At 46.1% G+C, this 18,133-nt stretch overlaps 2 protein-coding genes across 2 annotated transcripts in view; one reads left to right on the top strand and one right to left on the bottom strand.

Moving 5' to 3' along the window:
- Positions 1 to 18,133, bottom strand: part of brf1b (BRF1 RNA polymerase III transcription initiation factor subunit b) — a 134,623-nt gene that overhangs the window by 99,643 nt on the left and 16,847 nt on the right. The gene's annotated exons all lie outside the window — the stretch shown is intronic.
- On the top strand, positions 8,784 to 13,998 carry btbd6b (BTB (POZ) domain containing 6b). The gene is made up of 5 exons (XM_056294465.1): positions 8,784 to 8,868; positions 9,667 to 9,941; positions 10,101 to 10,191; positions 10,347 to 10,465; positions 12,718 to 13,998. The coding sequence occupies exons 2-5, from the start codon at positions 9,730 to 9,732 to the stop codon at positions 13,748 to 13,750; spliced, it is 1,455 nt and encodes a 484-aa protein (XP_056150440.1). The 5' UTR covers positions 8,784 to 8,868; positions 9,667 to 9,729; the 3' UTR covers positions 13,751 to 13,998.

Below are 18,133 nucleotides of genomic sequence, written 5' to 3'. Positions count from 1 at the left end.
TGGAGCTGATCTGGTAGTCCTCAATAATCACAACCCACTTACGTTCCTGTCAAAGTTCAAAACATCCAGTCAGAGAGTGTTCCGCTGGAGTTTAATTTTACAACCATATAACCTGACGGTAGTGCATTTGCCAGGCAGAGAAAATGTTATTGCGGACACCCCGTCAAGGGGATGAACATATGTTTTGGGTATTTTTGAAAAGTTTGCCAGTGCATTGTTGATAGTAATGCACTTGAATCAGTGGAGTAAAAAAAAAACGGATTAGATTATAATTGTACATAGTCTTGTTGTTCTTGTTCTTGTTTTAAGAAACAAGAAAATAATTAATATAAAAAGCATAAAACAAAAAGAAAAAAACAAATAGGTTGAAACAAGATGTTTTGGGTTTTTTGTAAGGGGGAGGAATGTTAGAAGTGATAGGGGTTATAGCTGCCCTTTTCCCTCTTCTTTTCTTACTTGCTTGGACTGGTATTCATTGAGAAATGATTGGAGGTGTGGTTAAGCTGGGTTTATAAGAGGACGTCACTGTGAGGTGTGGGTGCATCTCCTGGAGTTAGTTAATGGCGGGACATTGCATAAACGCCTCAGGATGCGCCACTTTGAAAACGCGGTACAGGTTCATACCATTCCAGCTTTGAAGGACTTTGAAGAAAAACAACTTTCTTTTATTTTTGAGGATCCATCCACCATCAGCCTAAACTGAACTAAAATACCAAGACGGTGTCCGCCACTTATGGAAGCTGAGACCCACGCGGTCAAGGCCTTGTCGAAGGGACCTGCTAACGGCTAGCCTGCTACCTCGGTAAGCTAGCCCACCTCCGCCATTTCTCTTGTCTTGGAAATCAGTCCTTCTTCTTGATTCTTCCCGCATTTCCATCTTTTCTACACACTCCGGGTTAGGACTAGTATTGCGTGTTTAACCCTTAACCCCTAGACTCGACTAGTCCGTAACATGGGGTTCAGTCATTTGTGTAGAGAGAGAAGAGTAGATGGGAGAGCACACATCCCGGGTGGGCGGGCAGTGCTGATTGTCCGGGCGCTGGCTGCTGGATGCGACTTTCCTCAGCCTAACCACCACCACCAGATGGGGGCTGGTACAGTGAGCCGGATGGAGGATATCTGGGACAATGATGTTGAACACTGAGCTGAAGTCCACAAACAGGACCACTGCATATGTCCCTGGGGAGTCAAGGTGTTGGAAGATGTAGTGCAATCCCATGGTGACTGCATCCTCCACTGACCTGTTTGCTCAGTAGGCAAACCGCGGGTGGTCGAGTAGTGGGCCTGTTAGTTCCTTCAGGTGGGCCAACACCAGTCTCTCGAACAACTTCATGACAACAAACATTTCTTGGGGACTGGGATGATAGTGGAGCTCTTGAAGAGGGAGGGGACTTCACACAGCTGCAGTGATCTGTTGAAGATCAGTGTGACAATGAGGGCCAGCTGGTCAGCACAGGCTTTAAGACAGGAAAGTGACACGCCATCCGGGCCCGGTGCTTTTCTGGTCTTATGTCTCTTGAAGAGCTGGCACAGATCCTCACACAGATCCTGAGTGCAGGTGGGGGTTCGGCGGGGAGGGGAGAGTGGCTGGCAGGGAGTGCAGTTGGTTGTGTGGAGTGGCCAAAGAGGGTGAGGGGTGTGAAAGTTTGCTTTTCAAACTTGCAGTAAAACCCACTTGGATTGTGAGCCAGTTGATGGTTTCCTGCAGTGTAGGGTGTAGTTGGTCATGTCTTTCAAACCGCTCCAGACTGATGATGGGTCGTTGGCAGAAAATCTGTTTTTCAGCTTTTCAGAGCAGCAACTTTTTGCCACTCTGATCTCTTTTGTGAGTGTATTTCTGGCTTTGTTGTACCGGATCCCAGCTCCACTCCTGTAGGCTTCCTCTTTGGCCTGACGAAGCTGCCTGAATTTTGCTGTGAAGCCCATACAACAATTAAAGAAGTTGATATTGGGGACTTCCGGTGTGCCGATCGAGTAGTCAGATGCATAGTGAAAGCGCGCTCCCAGATCAATCGCAAATTTCCCACCAAATAACTTGTTAACTTGATATTTACCAGCGTAAGGGATAGATGAGTGGGAGAAGAATCACCAAAGGCCACAAAAGAGAGGAAATCATCATCATCAGTTCCATAACCTTTTTTGAGGTCGTAGGAGCACAGCTGATGCCTCAACAGGTTGAGTCATAATTGTGTTTCAGTAGGGGGAGTACCTGGTGGTCCCTATCTCCTCTCCAGGTATGGATGGCTGTTGGTTCACTGAGGAACTCATCTGCCCTTTGACAGGTTTTGTTTTGAGTCCTGCTGGGTGTCCACACACCCTCCTCACAACAACCCAAAGGTTGAAGTGGGGGTGCCGGTTTAGTTGCCGACGACCCAACGGTTGCAGTTTAACGTCGTACCCAGGACTAAAAGAGAGGGAAGCATGCCAAAAACTCAAGATAAAAGCGCCTCGGCCCCGAAGGTGAAAGTTAGCAATGCCGACACAGAGCATGCTAACAAATGTAGTGAAGCTGCCAATGTCCTGAGGAACGAGCACAGGCCCCAAAGATGTAATTACGATGATAAAAGAGTTAAAAACGGAACTCAAGGGACACAATGACTGCCTGAGACAGGATATTAACCACTTGAGACAAGAACTCAGCAGCAAACTCGATAACCTTGCAATGCAGACCTGAGTGGAGCAGGTGGAAGGCTGGGCTGAAGTGGCGACCGACATGCTCTGCATCTGCCTGGAACAACAAAGAGCCCTGCAGCAAAAACTAACGGACTTAAGAGTCCCGGTCCAGGAGGAACAACATACGCATCTTCGGAGTGGCAGAGGGACAGGAGGGAAACTCGGGACCACAGTTTATTATGAAACTTCTTAGAAGCGAGCTGCCATTACCGCAGGACCTGGATCTGAAAATACAGCAGGGACATCGGTCCCCTGTGTAAAAACACTGCCCCGAAGCCCCAACGAGACCCATCATTATCAACTTCCAGGAGTTCACAAACAAGGAGATGGTGTTGAGAGAAGCTTGGAAAAAGGGAAAAATCCAGCAGGGCAACAGGGCTCTCTACTTTGACCATGATTATGCGACTGAGATAGTCAAGAAGTACAAGGAATACAACAGGATAAAGAAAGCCCTAAAGGAGAGGGGGATTTGCTTTCAAACACCATACAGGACTATGCGGATCCACTGGAATACAGAGGCTCGAACATACAACAGTGCACAGGAGGTGCAGTGGGTGCTGAAGAGATGCAGATTCGCCATGGAGGAGTTAGAGACAGCCAATGGAGAGAGCAGCCGGGAAACAAGGCTTTGTGAGCTGTTGGGATGGCAGCAGAGAGTGGGTCGCAGCGAGAGGGGACTGGCCGCAGCCCAGAGAGCGAGGGAAAAATTCCAGAGTTCTGCAGGGGGACGCTGTGAGCGAATTTGAATGGGGACTTGAATTACATGAAACGGTAAGACATTTTAAATTTATGAAACTTTAAAATAGTCATGATAGCTTTATATTTTGGCCGTGTATTGTTCACAGTGTGTCTGGGAGTGGCGGTTCCATTTTCAATACGGGACACATTGGACTCATAGGATGGTACAGATATGTATGAGGGAAGTGTAACAGTGGTGAGGTGTGCGGTTGGAATGAAGGATGGGTTCAAGGTGGAGGTAGGATTACATCAAGGATCGGCTCTGAGCCCTTTCTTGTTTGCTTGCAATGGTGATGGACAGGCTGACAGATGAGATCAGGCAGGAGTCTCCGTGGACTATGATGTCGCGGATGACATTGTGATCTGTAGTGAGAATAGGGTGCAGGTTGAGGAGAGCCTGGAGAGGTGGAGGTATGCACTGGAAAGAAGAGGAATGAAGGTCAGTAGGAGCAAGATGGAATTCATATGCCTGAATGAGAGGGAGGACAGTGGAATGGTGAAGATGCAAGGGGTAGAGGTGACGAGGGTGTATGAGTTCAAATATTAGGGGCCGAATGAGCCCCGCTGCCAAGGACTCGGAGATGTACTTGTCCATCGCAGCCTTCTCGGGGATGGTCAGACTGTACAGACGACTGCTGGGAAGGGGTGCCCCAAAGTGGAGGTCGATAGCACAGTCATAAGGCCGATGAGGAGGAAGAGATTGGGCCCGGGTCTTGCTGAAAACCTCACCTAACTCATGGTACTCAGGGGGAACAGAGGAGAGGTAGGGAGGCGGGGCACTAGGGGCACGTCGGGGGGATGGGGTGGGAGCAGCCTGGAGACATTGGGCATGACAGGAGGAGCTCCACTCCATGATGGTACCGGAGGCCCAGGCAATGTGTGGCTCATGCTGCACGAACCAGGGGCGCCCTAGGATCACAGGGACTAACGGGGACTGGATGATGTAGAACCGAAGTCTCTCCATATGGTTACCTGCTATGGTGAGAGAGACAGGGTGGGTGCGTTGGGTGACGCTGGCCAGGCAGCGCTCGTCCAGCGCGAAGGCCTCCATGGGCTTCTCCAGCGTCTCTAGCGGGATGTTAGCCTGGGCAGCAAACTCTGAGTCCAGGAAACACTCATCAGCCCCCGAGTCGAGGAGTGCACCCACCGTGAGCCGCTGGTCAGCCCAGGCCAGGGTAACGCTAACTAGATGGTTCTGTGGGGCAGGACGGCGGGAACAGGAAAGGCGGCTCACTAGGATCTCCCGGGGCCCCAGTGAGCCTAGTCTTTTGGCCGAGTGGGGCAGCCGCTGATCAGATGTCCCTTCTGGCCATAGTAGAGGCATTGACCCGACTTGAACCGGGCCTCCCGTTCGGCCGGACTAAGGCACGTGCGCCCCAGCTGCATAGGTTCCTCCCCCGTCGTGGTCTGGGGTGGGGGGGGGGGAACGGCCACAGGGAATGTGGGGCGAGCAGGAGTAGGGGTCCTGTTAGGAGTGCTGGACAACTGGGGAATGGACGGGGATCCACGCAGGGCTCGCTCACGTCTCCTCTCCCGGAGGCGTCCGTCGATGCGGATGGCGAGCTTGATCAGGTCCTCGAGGGAGGTGGGCTCCTCCCGGATGGCTAGCTGGTCCTTGACAGCCTCGCTGAGACTCCTCCGGAAGGTGACCCGAAGTGACTGGTCGTTCCAGCCGCTCTCAGCTGCGGCCAGCCTGAACTCCACCGAGTAGTCTGTGACACTGCCACTGCCCTGCTGGATACTGCTCAGCCGAGCACCAGGGTCCTGGCCACCGACTGGATGGTGGAAAACCTTCCATAGTTCCGCCTCAAAGGCCTCGTAGGTGAGGCAGAAACAGGCCTTCATGACCAGGAAGCAGTGGCCCACTGAGCTGCTCGGCCTGTGAGCAGGTTGGTCACGTAAGCGACCCGGGCAGCATCAGACGTGAACATGCTGGGTTGGTGCAGGAAGACCAGCTCACACTGCATGATGAACGTGGCACAGGTCTCAAAGTCGCCATCAAATGGTCGTGGGCTGGAGAGGCAGGGCTCCCGGGGAACTAGGTTGAGCCCCACAGGGTTAACCAGGGCAGTGGGCCCAGGGGGTGGGTTACCCACGACTCCTGGGGCAGGCTAGCCCGGCGGCTGGATAGTGAAAGCCGCCGTGATGGTTTGCAACTGCCACAGGATCTCTGCTTGTTGGCTCGCCAACGCCGCCTGCTGGCTCGTTAGGTTACCCACACAGGCCTGGAGGGGCTGGACCCGAGTCTGAGGATCTCTCACCGCGGCGGAGGCCACCTCTAGCTGCTGGGTGTGGGAGTTAGTCAGTTGGATCTGTCCGATGAGAGCCGCTCGAAGCGGGCTGGCCGGTACGCTCTCTGTGTCGGCTGGGGTCGTCATGGTCAGTTCGTACTGTTAGGGTTTGTGGAAGACCCCAAGCGCATGACACCAGACAGAGATGGGGTTAGCCGAAAACTGGCGTACTTTATTCCTTACGCGTACAAATAGTCAAACACAGGAACGCAATGAGCGACAAGAAAAACGGAAAGTCCAAGGGGAAAAACCCACGGGTAATCCAAAACGGGAACACGGCAGGATACTTCCACGGGGAAACTTTGCAAGGGAAAACAAAAACCAAGGGCTGGGGTGAGTTCGGAGAGAAAAGGACCGTGGGGGAAGAGTAGCCGCTACTGCGAGGAGGTTACAACATGAACTGACAACGGGCGCGTGGGAGGCCACCAAACTTAAGCCCGGCCCTGACGGCTAAGCCCGGCCCTGACGAGCTGATTGGATGCCGGCGCGGGGTGGGCGGGCCACAGCGCGGGGTGGGCGAGCCGTAACACTCTGATGTGATATTTGTTCTGTATTATGTACACTACCGTTCAAAAGTTTGGGATCACCCAAACAATTTCGTGTTTGGGCACAAACAGGCTCTAACAGGTACTATTTAATGAAGATGCCAGTTGGGGACCTGTGAGGCGTCTGTTTCTCAAACTAGAGACTCTAATGTACTTATCTTCTTGCTCAGTTGTGCAACGCGGCCTCCCACTTCTTTTTCTACTCTGGTTAGAGCCTGTTTGTGCTGTCCTCTGAAGGGAGTAGTACACACCGGTGTAGGAAATCTTCAATTTCTTAGCAATTTCTCGCATGGAATAGCCTTCATTTCTAAGAACAAGAATAGACTGTCGAGTTTCAGATGAAAGTTCTCTTTTTCTGGCCATTTTGAGCGTTTAATTGACCCCACAAATGTGATGCTCCAGAAACTCAATCTGCTCAAAGAAGTGCCCATCCAACCAATCCAACTTGTGGGAGCTGCTTCTGGAAGCGTGGGGTGCAATTTCTCCAGATTACCTCAACAAATTAACAGCTAGAATGCCAAAGGTCTGCAATGCTGTAATTGCTGCAAATGGAGGATTCTTTGACGAAAGCAAAGTTTGATGTAAAAAAAATCTTATTTCAAATACAAATCATTATTTCTAACCTTGTCAATGTCTTGACTCTATTTTCTATTCATTTCACAACATATGGTGGTGAATAAGTGTGACTTTTCATGGAAAACACAAAATTGTTTGGTTGATCCCAAACTTTTGAACGGTAGTGTACATTATTTATGTTGTATATTATGTTTAAATGTACATTCCTATACACTCGTGTTAGCATGTTACATAACTTTGATGTGTTATTTGTTCTGTATTATGTACATAATGTATGTTCAATATGATGTTTAAATGTATATTCCTATACATTCCTGTGTTCACGTGTTATATAACTTTGATGTGTTATTTGTTTGGTATTATGTACATTATTTATGTTCTATAGGATGTTTAAATGTATATTCCTATGCACTCCTGTGTTCGCATGTTACATAACTTTGATGTGTTATTTGTTCTGTATTATGTACATTATTTATGTTCTATATGATGTTTAAATGTATATTCCTATATACTCCTGTGCTCACATGCTACATGACATTGACGTGATATTTCTTCTGTATTATGTGCATTATTTATGTTCTATATGATGTTTAAATGTACATTCCTATACACTCGTGTTAGAATGTTACATAACTTTGATGTGTTGTTTGTTCTGTATTATGTACATTATGTATGTTCTACATGATGTTTAAATGTATATTCCAAAACACGCCTGTGTTCACGTTACATAACTTTGATGTGATATTTGTTCTGTACTATGTACATTATGTATGTTCTATATGATGTTTAAATGTATATTCCTAAACACTCCTGTGTTCATGTTACGTAACTCTGATGTGATATTTGTTCTGTATTATGTACATTACGTGTGTTCTACATTATGTTTAAACATATTCCTATACGCTCCTGTGTTCACGTGTTACATAACTTTGATGTGATATTTGTTCTGTTTTATGTACACTATGTATATTCTATAGGATGTTTAAATGTATATTCCTATACACTCCTGTGTTCACGTTACATAACTGTAATGTGATATTTGTTCTGTATTATGTACATTATGTATGTTCTATGTTTAAATTTATATTCCTATGCACTCCTGTGTTCACATTACATAACTGTGATGTGATATTTGTTCTGTATTATGTACATTATTTATGTTCTATATGATGTTTAAATGTATATTCCTATACACTCCTGTGTTCACATGCTACATGACTTTGACGTGATATTTCTTCTGTATTATGTACATTAATGTTCTATATGATGTTTAAATGTACAGTCCTATACACTCCTGTGTTCATTTTACATAACTGTGATGTGATATTTGTTCTGTATTATGTACATTAATTATGTTCTATATGATGTTTAAATGTACATTCCTATACACTCCTGTGTTCATGTTACATAACTTTGATGTGATATTTGTTCTGTATTATGTACATTAATTATGTTCTATATGACGTTCAAGAAAAGAGGAGGGCAGGAGGTATTGTTAACGACCCAACCACTGAGGATGCACAAGCCAGTGCATTCTTAGTGCCGGTCCCAAGCCCGGATAAATGGGGAGGGCTGCATCAGGGAGGGCATCCGGCATAAAACCTTTGCCAAATCAGATATGCGGATCATAAATCAGGTTTCCATACCGGATCGGTCGAGGCCCGGGTCACCAACGACCAGCAGCAGGGTGTCGGTGGGAACGATGCTACTGTTGGGTAAAGGAGGGCCGGGGGGAGGGTCAGCGGGGGAGGAGGAAGGGTAGGAGTGTGGAGGTGGTGAGGGAGGACATGCAGGTGGTTGGCGTGACAGAGGAGACGGAAACGGAGGCTACACTCTGGAGACCCCTAACAGGAGCAGCCGAAAGTAGAAGGGTTTGTTCTTGTGGATTTAAACGGAAGTGTGAAACAGTGCCCCCTGTCGGAGAAGCAACACTACGGTGGGCATGAAGCCCCGCCCCTCCCTCTTCCTCCCGCTGTGGATCTAACATGGCTCCCAGCGAACGAAGCTGAATGTTTTCCTCCGCCGAACCCAGCACTCCGCCGCAAGTAAGGGTCAAAACAGATCAACATAAACACTGGACGAATGATACTGCACTTATGCATCCAGACTGATGACACGTCGATAGAAGCGACAGAACCGAGCTGACTCCGAATAAAGAGTTTGTACCTTATTAGAAGTCAACGCTGTTATGTTTTCTCACTAAACGCAGCGATCGACATCGAGAAGTAATCTCCATACATTAAGTCACGACTGTCATCCGCGTGGTCAAACGGGCTCCGAGCGGCACAAACGTCGACGTGTGCCGTGCGGGCGCGCGCGCTCATTAAATCCTGCACGTTACACAGTCGCCTCTACTCGTTGTATTTTATGGAAAAACGTCTTTGATTTGACGTAAGTTAAGGTGCGGATCTTTTCTGAGCTCCACTCATATGGTCTACCCGCGTCACGGTGAAAACGTGGCGTTATACAATAATTCGTAGAGAGATCACTAATCTTCTGCTGAAGGGCACTAAGTTTCCACGTTATGGCTCTGCCCTGCAGGACAGACCTGCTGTGGGCGGGAACTCGCGTCTGCCAATCTGAAATGTAGCCAATCTGATTGGTCATGTCGGGCCTCCAGTCGAAAGCAGCAGCGTATCACCGGAAACTATTATTTATCGTTATTATTATTATTATCGTCATTACTACTTGTGAGTGAACTATATCAGATTTTAACTCTATGGAGTTTATCATTTTAAATGGGTTCCTTAGATATACAATGAGAAGAAGACTGAAACACTAACGACTAGTGGATTCTTCACTGATGCTATCTGACATTCTAATATTTTTCATTTTCCCTTCAGAGACCCTGAAATGGGCTGAAGGTGAGTGGAAGCTATGAGACTGTGAAGTGGTGTTTAAAGAAGATGGCAGCAGAACTGTTCCCTACCAGCCTGAACACCAGTATTCCCAACAGCAACGAGACAGCGGTGCCCAGCACCGCAACGAACAAGAAGAAAATCCTCCCAGTCCCTGAACCAGTGACGGTACCAACAACCAATACCAGCCAGCAGAACCTCAATAACAATAACACAGAGACTATCAGCTGGCAGTCAACCCATCCCACACTAAGGGAAAGGTAGACTTCTACCTAGTGTTTCTCAAGAAAAATTGGGATTATATTTGCCATCTATCTACAGCTCAGAGGATTTTAACCCTGGCACAAACATGTGGATGTTAAACATAGTAGGAAATAAAACATTTGAACGTAATATTTTCTTGCCTTGTTCTGTGGTAGAAATGCTTTGATGTTCAACAACGAGCATATGGCCGATGTTCATTTCATCGTGGGTCCTCCAGGAGAATCCCAGAAAGTTCCAGCACATAAGGTGAGACCACACACAGACACATACACACCTATAGGTGTTTACCAAGAAAGAGCAATTTGCCATGTTCGAACATGTCCGACCTGCATCAACTTTCCTATGATTCCTTATTCCTGATGAAAGTATTATAGATAATGTTTGTGATTGGTTGGTTTCAGTACGTATTGGCAGTGGGCAGCTCTGTGTTTGGTGCCATGTTCTATGGAGATCTTGCAGAAGGACAGTCGGAGATACACATCCCAGACGTGGAGCCTGCAGCCTTCCTCATTCTGTTAAAGTAAGAATTTTTCGGGAGCCTGGCTTGTGACTCCAGCAATAAGTACAAACCCCAATTCCAGTGAAGTTGGGACGTTGTGTAAAACGTGAATAAAAACAGAATACAATGATTTGCAAATCCTTTTCCACCTATATTCAATTGAATACACTACAAAGACAAGATATTTAATGTTCAAACTGATAAACGTTTTTGTTTTTTTCAAATATTCACTCATTTTGAATTTGATGCCTGCAACACATTCCAAAGAAGCTGGGACAGGGGCAACAAAAGACTGGAAAAGTTGAGGAATGCTCAAAAAACACCTGTGTGGAACATTCCACAGGTGAACAGGTTAACTGGAAACAGGTGAGGGTCATGATTGGATATAAAAGGAGCCTCCCCAAAGAAAGGCTCAGTCGTTCACAAGCAAGGATGGGGCGAGGTTCACCACTTTGTGAACAACTGCGTGAGCAAATAGTCCAGCATTTTAAGAACAACGTTTCTCAACGTACAACTGCAAGGAATTTAGGGATTTCCTCATCTCCAGTCCATAATATCATCACAAGATTCAGAGAATCCCGAGAAATCTCTGCACGTAAGCGGCAAGGCCGAAAACCAACATTGAATGCCCGTGACCTTCGACCCCTCAGGCGGCACTGCATTAAAAACCCACATCATTGTGTAAAGGATATTACCACGTGGGCTCAGAAGCACTTGGGAAAACCATCGTCAGTTAACACAGTTGGTCGCTACATCTACAAGTGCAAGTTAAAACTCTACCATGCAAAGCCAAAGCCAGATATCAACACCACCCAGAAACACCGCTGGCTTCTCTGGCCCGAGCTCATCTGAGATGGACTGATGCAAAGTGGACAAGTGTGCTGTGGTCTGACGAGTCCACATTTCACATTGTTTTTGGAAATCGTGGACGTGGTGTCCTCCGGGCTAAAGAGGAAAAGGACCATCCAGATTGTTATCAGCACAAAGTCCAAAAGCCAGCATCTGTGATGGTACAGGGGGGGGTGTTAGTGCCCATGGCATCATGGGTAACTTGCACATCTGTGAAGGCACCATTAATGCTGAAAGGTCCATACAGGTTTTGGAGCAACATGTGCTGCCATCCAAGCGACGTCTTTTTCAGGGACGTCCCTGCTTATTTCAGCAAGACAATGCCAAGCCACATTCTGCACGTGTTACACCAGCGGGGCTTCGTAGTAAAAGAGTGCGGGTACTGGACTGGCCTGCCTGCAGTCCAGACCTGTCTCCCATTGAACATGTGTGGCACATTATGAAGCGCAAAATACGACAACGGAGACCCCGGACTGCTGAGCAACTGAAGTCGTACATCAAGCAAGAATGGGAAAGAATTCCACCTACAAAGCTTCAACAAGCAGTGTCCTCAGTTCCCAAACGCTTATTGAGGGTTGTTAAAAGGAAAGGTGGTGTAACACAGTGGTGAACATGCCCCTGTCCCAGCTTCTTTGGGACGTGTTGCAGGCATCAAACTCAAGATGAGTGAATATTTGCAACAACAAAAAAACAACAAAAAAAAAACAAAGTTTATCAGTTTGAATATTAAATATCTTGTCTTTGTAGTGTATTCAATTGAATATAGGTCGAAAAGGATTTGCAAATCTTTGTATTCTGTTTTTATTTACATTTTACACAACGTCCCAACTTCATTGGAATTGGGGTTTGTATGTTCACCGTGGTTACTGGAAGTAATCAGTTAAAGACAATATTGTTCTGGAAATATTTTGGTGGTTAAAACAGTGATTTCTTGAATATCTGTGTATACATGGCTGCTTTGTTCATTAAGTGTAATTGCAGAACACCATAACATGAGCATTTCTATTTGCCATTCTGTCACAGTTTTATGTTAACCAGCCTACTAACTAAAAGATGTTTCCTGTTTGTATTGTTAAAACCTCTGGTTTGTTGTGTCTGATAATCTTTCACATGTGCAGTTTCAAAATGCCAAAAGAAACCCAACTAAAGCATATATGTACATGCACCATTAAATTGAAAGGTTAAGTAAAAATCTTGGTGTCTTCGTTTTATGCTCATCTTGTTTTTACCTAACACTGTTATCGAAAATCAGAGAAAGGCATTTACTTGTCTGTTTCTTAAGTCTGAGTAATGCCTTTATCAGTTCATAACTGTATTATTAGTTTCTATGTTAACATAACTTAGGCTTACACGTTATTTACGCTCATTGGAAGTACAGCCAGGCTGTAATTTGTCATATTACAACATATTTTTACTGTTTCCAGGTACATGTACAGTGATGAGATAGACTTGGAGGCAGACACTGTGCTGGCTACCCTCTATGCTGCTAAGAAGTACATTGTCCCTGCGTTGGCAAAAGCCTGCGTCAGCTTCCTGGAGACCAGCCTGGAGGCCAAGAACGCCTGTGTCCTGCTCTCCCAGAGTCGGTTATTCGAGGAGCCCGAGCTAACGCAGCGCTGCTGGGAGGTGATTGATGCCCAGGCTGAGCTGGCCCTGCGCTCCGAGGGCTTCTGTGAGATTGACCTGCCAACCTTGGAAATCATCCTTCTCAGAGAAACCCTCAACACCCGCGAGGTGGTGGTCTTCCAGGCAGTGCTGGACTGGGCCGCTGCTGAGTGCCGCAGGCAGGGTCTTGGGATCACAGCCCAGAATCAACGTGCGGTCCTGGGCAAGGCTTTGTACCTGGTCCGTATTCCCACCATGACACTGGAGGAATTTGCAGATGGAGCGGCGCAGTCAGACATTTTGACCCTGGAGGAGACTCATGACATCTTCCTATGGTATACAGCTGCCAACAAACCCAGACTAGAGTTCCCTCTGGTCCAGCGAGCTGGTCTGACCCCACAGAGATGCCATCGCTTTCAGTCCTCAGCCTACCGTAGCAACCAGTGGCGCTATAGGGGGCGTTGTGACAGCATCCAATTTGCAGTGGATAAGCGGATCTTCATGGCCGGACTGGGTCTGTATGGGTCCAGTAGCGGTAAGGCTGAGTACAGTGTTAAGATTGAACTAAAGAGGCAGGGAACAACGTTAGCCCAGAACCTTACCAAGTTCCTGTCTGATGGGTCCAGCAGTACCTTCTTGGTGTGGTTTGAGCACCCGGTCCAAGTGGAGCAGGATGCTTTCTATACAGTCAGCGCTGTTTTGGATGGAAATGAGTTGAGCTACTTTGGTCAGGAGGGGATGACTGAGGTGCAATGTGGGAAAGTCACTTTTCAGTTCCAGTGTTCCTCAGACAGTACTAATGGGACTGGTGTACAGGGGGGTCAAATTCCTGAACTGGTTTTCTATGGCTGAGTGAAAGAACTGTGGCCTTTACAGTACCTGAATGAAGGAATGCTCTGCAGATTAATTTATTAAGATTTGAGATATAATGCATTCTATTGTGTAAATAAGACAAAACTTGTCTTTTATTGGCTGGGATGGAGCCGAAGTCTAGTGACTAAAACTCAAAGCATTGCCACTCATTCTTCCATTTTGTTTCAAGGTAGCAGTGTGGCCTTTATCAGGCAAAGAATAGTAGAGCCAGCTAATTGTAAAATAAATTTTCCATTGGTGTGATTTATGGTCAATGGGCTGGAATGGAAATCATTGATGATGCCACTTTTGACTTACGGGGGAATAGATAATATAGCTGTTGAGGTGTCAGTGTTATGTCTCTATAGCTCAACATGGCTTCTTCTTGTAAAGGTGCTATCTTTAATATTTCTGCTTTCCTGAAGAACAATATGTCTAGTAAATATCATCAGTGGTTACTCAGTGCTACTGAATGAAACAAAGTAAAATGCCCCCCCCCCACTACCCAAACCTGGAGAGTGGAGGGGCAAAACCACTCAGCTTAACTTTAAGAGTGGTTTTGTTGTTGTTCGACGTCCCCCCTGAAAGACTTGGCTCTCCCTCACAGTTCAAAGTCAACTATACTGCCATCACAGCAAATTTATCTACTGTGGTTGTTTGAAAATGGCAGATGTTAAACATGTTGTGTCTCCACTAGCTTTCTATTTAAATTTGCTTATTGTGTTCTACTACTACTACTACTACTGTTGGCTGCCCCCGCTAGGTGTCACCACAGCGTATCATCCGTTTCCATCTCTTCCTGTCCTCTGCATCTTCCTCTGTCACACCAGTCACCACATCCATACACCTGCTCTTTGGCCTTCCTCTTCTCCTCTTCCCTGGCAGCTCCATATTCAGCATCCTTCCCCCAATATACCCAGCATCTCTCTTCCACACATGTCCAAACCATCTCAATCTTGTCTCTCTTGCTTTGTCTCCAAACCGTCCAACCTGAGCGGTCCCTCTAATATAATCATTCCTAATCCTGTCCTTCTTCGTCACTCCCAGTGAAAATCTTATCATCTTCGACTCTGCCACCTCCAACTCCACCTCCTGTCTTTTCATCAGTGCCACTGTCTCCAGACCATATAACATAGCTGGTCTCACTACCATCTTGTAAACCTTCCCTTTAACTCTTGCTGATACCCTACTGTCACAAATCACTCCTGACACTCTTTTCCACCAACTCCACCCTGCCTGTACTTTCTTCTTCACCTCCCTTCTGCACTCCCGATTACTTTGGACAGTTGACCCCAAGTATTTAAACTCTTGTTCATGGTGTTCATTTTTCTTTTTTGTTGTTATCCATATTGCTGAATGATAGAGGTCAGGATTCAAGTAGAATTACACATAGCACCTTTGAAGAATTAAGTCCAAGCCTGTTTTCATTAAGAATAACTGATATATCGGGGAGAGTTAAATCCAATCAGATTCCTGGCCAGGAGAGCCACCAGAACCACAAGGCTGTTGAACTCAGAACTAAATCACTTTGGCCAGGACAATGTTCTTACACCAAACCAATTTACTGAACTAGCAGAAAAAAATCAATTATGTTTAATTGTACCTCCTTGTATGAACCTATTTACACCTGCTATTATTATGCAGTCTGTATCTGTATGTGTTACCTGGATAAGGTAAAGTTTATATGACTTTAAACTGTAAATGTAGGCAGCATGCATTTTGATCAGAATGTGACTCCATCTGTCAGACCCCCTCTAGAGGTAGTCTGGCTCACACTGTGATTATAAATCAGCCAGAGCCATCCAAGTGTAAATACAGTCTGAACAGCCTGTTCACATTGATGACAAGTACCACCCAGAATGTAGAAACATCTCTGAAGATAGTAGTTTAACATACTGGTGCTCCTTCTGGAGGGCATCATTCACTCAGACTTAACTCTGACATCAACCACTCCCACCATGGTAAACCATTTGCTGTACTTACATGCAGTAGTTATAAATACAACTGTGCTGAAACAGCTTGCTGAGTTGTCAAAAAGACTTTCCATTTTCCCATCCACTTGTTTTCTTTGCACAGTACAAGCTAAAATAAGGTTCCTTCACGACATACTGTTCATTATTTAGGTAGCATGTCCAGACACAGATGACATGATAATACCAAGTGGAAGTGGGGTGTACAAGACCGCAAATATTTCAGAACGCATGTGCCTCAGAGTGTCCTACTACAAATCAGCTTATTATGAATAAAAATGTGTCAAAAAGTAAAAGTTTCTCAAACTGTCTCTGTTCTGAGTTCTGCTGATGGAAGTTCTCAGAGGTACCAGTGATTGACATCAACCTCACTGTGCTGACAGAACAGCCTGCTGTTCCCCCCTCCATGCTACAGTCAGTTCTACACAGAAACCCAGGCCACCTGGGTTAGCTAAATGCTAACCACAGTCTGCCAAGTCCAACAGAATCCCTATAGACCAGGGGTCCCCAACCACCGGGCCACGGACCAGCATCGGGCTGCAAAGCATTTGCTACCGGGCCGCAAGGTAACAATATGTTATACACTATTCAAATAAAAGCCCGGGATCGTGTAATGCTAGAGGGCTTTTAATTTGAAATGGATACTTGGATACTTGAAGTGTGTACAATGATGTAATTTTATCACTCATTCATGTGGCATTCAGCAGACCAATGGTAGCTAACTTCATAACTCAGAGACACACTCAGTCAACTCGCTACATCTCACTAGCTAGCTCGCTAGCTACCATCAGTACCGGTAAAAAACAAACGTCGCTTGAGAGTTTCTTCGGAAGAGGTGGGGGAGATAAACGGTCTAATGATGATGATAATGCAGAGACAGCAGAGGCCGAGACAGCAAAAAAAAAAAAAGAAGCTTCCTTCAATAGGAAATACGACGAGTCGTACCTAAAATACAGCTTTATTGCAACCGGTGACTTGCATGGTTCGAGCCCTGTGTGTGATATGTGGAGACAAGCAGTCTAATGAGGCAATGAAGCCTCAAAACTGCTTCAGCACCTTACTTTAAATGTTATGATACTATTGACTTACAAACTTCAATTCCAATGAAGTTGGGACGTTGAGTAAAACGTAAATAAAAACAGAATACAATGATTTACAAACCCTTTTCCACCTATATTCAGTTGAATACACTACAAAGACAAGATATTTAATGTTCAAACTGATAAACTTTGTTTTTTGGCAAATATTCATTCATTTTGAATTTGATGCCTGCAACACGTGCCAAAGAAGCTGGGACAGGGGCTTGTTCACCACTGTGTTACACCATCTTTCCTTTTAACAACACTCAATAAGCGTTTGGGAACTGAGGACACTACTTGTTAAAGCTTTGTAGGTGGAATTCTTTCCCATTCTTGCTTGATGTACGACTTCAGTTGCTCAACAGTCCGGGGTCTCCGTTGTCGTATTGTGCGCTTCATAACGCACCACACATTTTCAATGGGAGACAGGTCTGGACTGCAGGCAGGCCAGTCCAGTACCCGCACTCTTTTATTACGAAGCCCTGCTGGTGGAACACGTGCAGAATGTGGCTTGGCATTGTCTTGCTGAAATAAGCAGGGACGTCTCTGAAAAAGACGTCGCTTGGATGGCAGCACATGTTGCTCCAAAACCTGTATGTACCTTTCAGCATTAATGGTGCCTTCACAGATGTGCAAGTTACCCATGATGCCATGGGGCACTAACACCCCCCCCCCCATACCATCACAGATGCTGGCTTTTGGACTTCGCGCTGATAACAATCTGGATGATCCTTTTCCTCTTCAGCCCGGAGGACACGACGTCCATGATTTCCAAAAACAATGTGAAATGTGGACTCGTCAGACCACAGCACACTTGTCCACTTTGCATCAGTCCATCTCAGATGAGCTCGGCCCAGAGAAGCCGGTGGTGTTTCTGGGTGGTGTTGATATCTGGCTTTGGCTTTGCATGGTAGAGTTTTAACTTGCACTTGTAGATGTAGCGACCAACTGTGTTAACTGACGATGGTTTTCCCAAGTGCTTCTGAGCCCACGTGGTAATATCCTTTACACAATGATGTGGGTTTTTAATGCAGTGCCGCCTGAGGGGTCGAAGGTCACGGGCATTCAGTGTTGGTTTTCGGCCTTGCCGCTTACGTGCAGAGATTTCTCCGGATTCTCTGAATCTTTTGATGATATTATGGACCGTAAATGATGAAATCCCTAAATTCCTTCCAATTGTACGTTGAGAAACGTTCTTAAACTGTTGGACTATTTGCTCACGCAGTTGTTCACAAAGTGGTGAACCTGGCCCATCCTTGCTTGTGAACGACTGAGCCTTTCGGGATGCTCCTTTTATACCCAATCATGACCCTCACCTGTTTCCAATTAACCTG

The sequence above is a fragment of the Lampris incognitus genome, chromosome 15 (assembly GCF_029633865.1).
Source record: "Lampris incognitus isolate fLamInc1 chromosome 15, fLamInc1.hap2, whole genome shotgun sequence".
NCBI classification, from domain to species: Eukaryota; Metazoa; Chordata; class Actinopteri; order Lampriformes; family Lampridae; genus Lampris; species Lampris incognitus.
The sequence above is the reverse complement of the archived record's forward strand: the minus strand, read 5'-3'. Positions and strand labels throughout refer to the sequence as shown.

What these genes read in the sequence shown, in the direction of transcription:
- btbd6b (XM_056294465.1), top strand. Translation starts at nt 9,730, where the DNA reads ATGGCAGCAGAACTGTTCCCTACCAGCCTGAACACCAGTATTCCCAAC. An exon ending in CATCCCACACTAAGGGAAAG is followed by an intron (nt 9,942 to 10,100) that starts GTAGACTTCTAC and finishes GTTCTGTGGTAG; the next exon opens with AAATGCTTTGATGTTCAACA. An exon ending in GCCTTCCTCATTCTGTTAAA is followed by an intron (nt 10,466 to 12,717) that starts GTAAGAATTTTT and finishes TACTGTTTCCAG; the next exon opens with GTACATGTACAGTGATGAGA.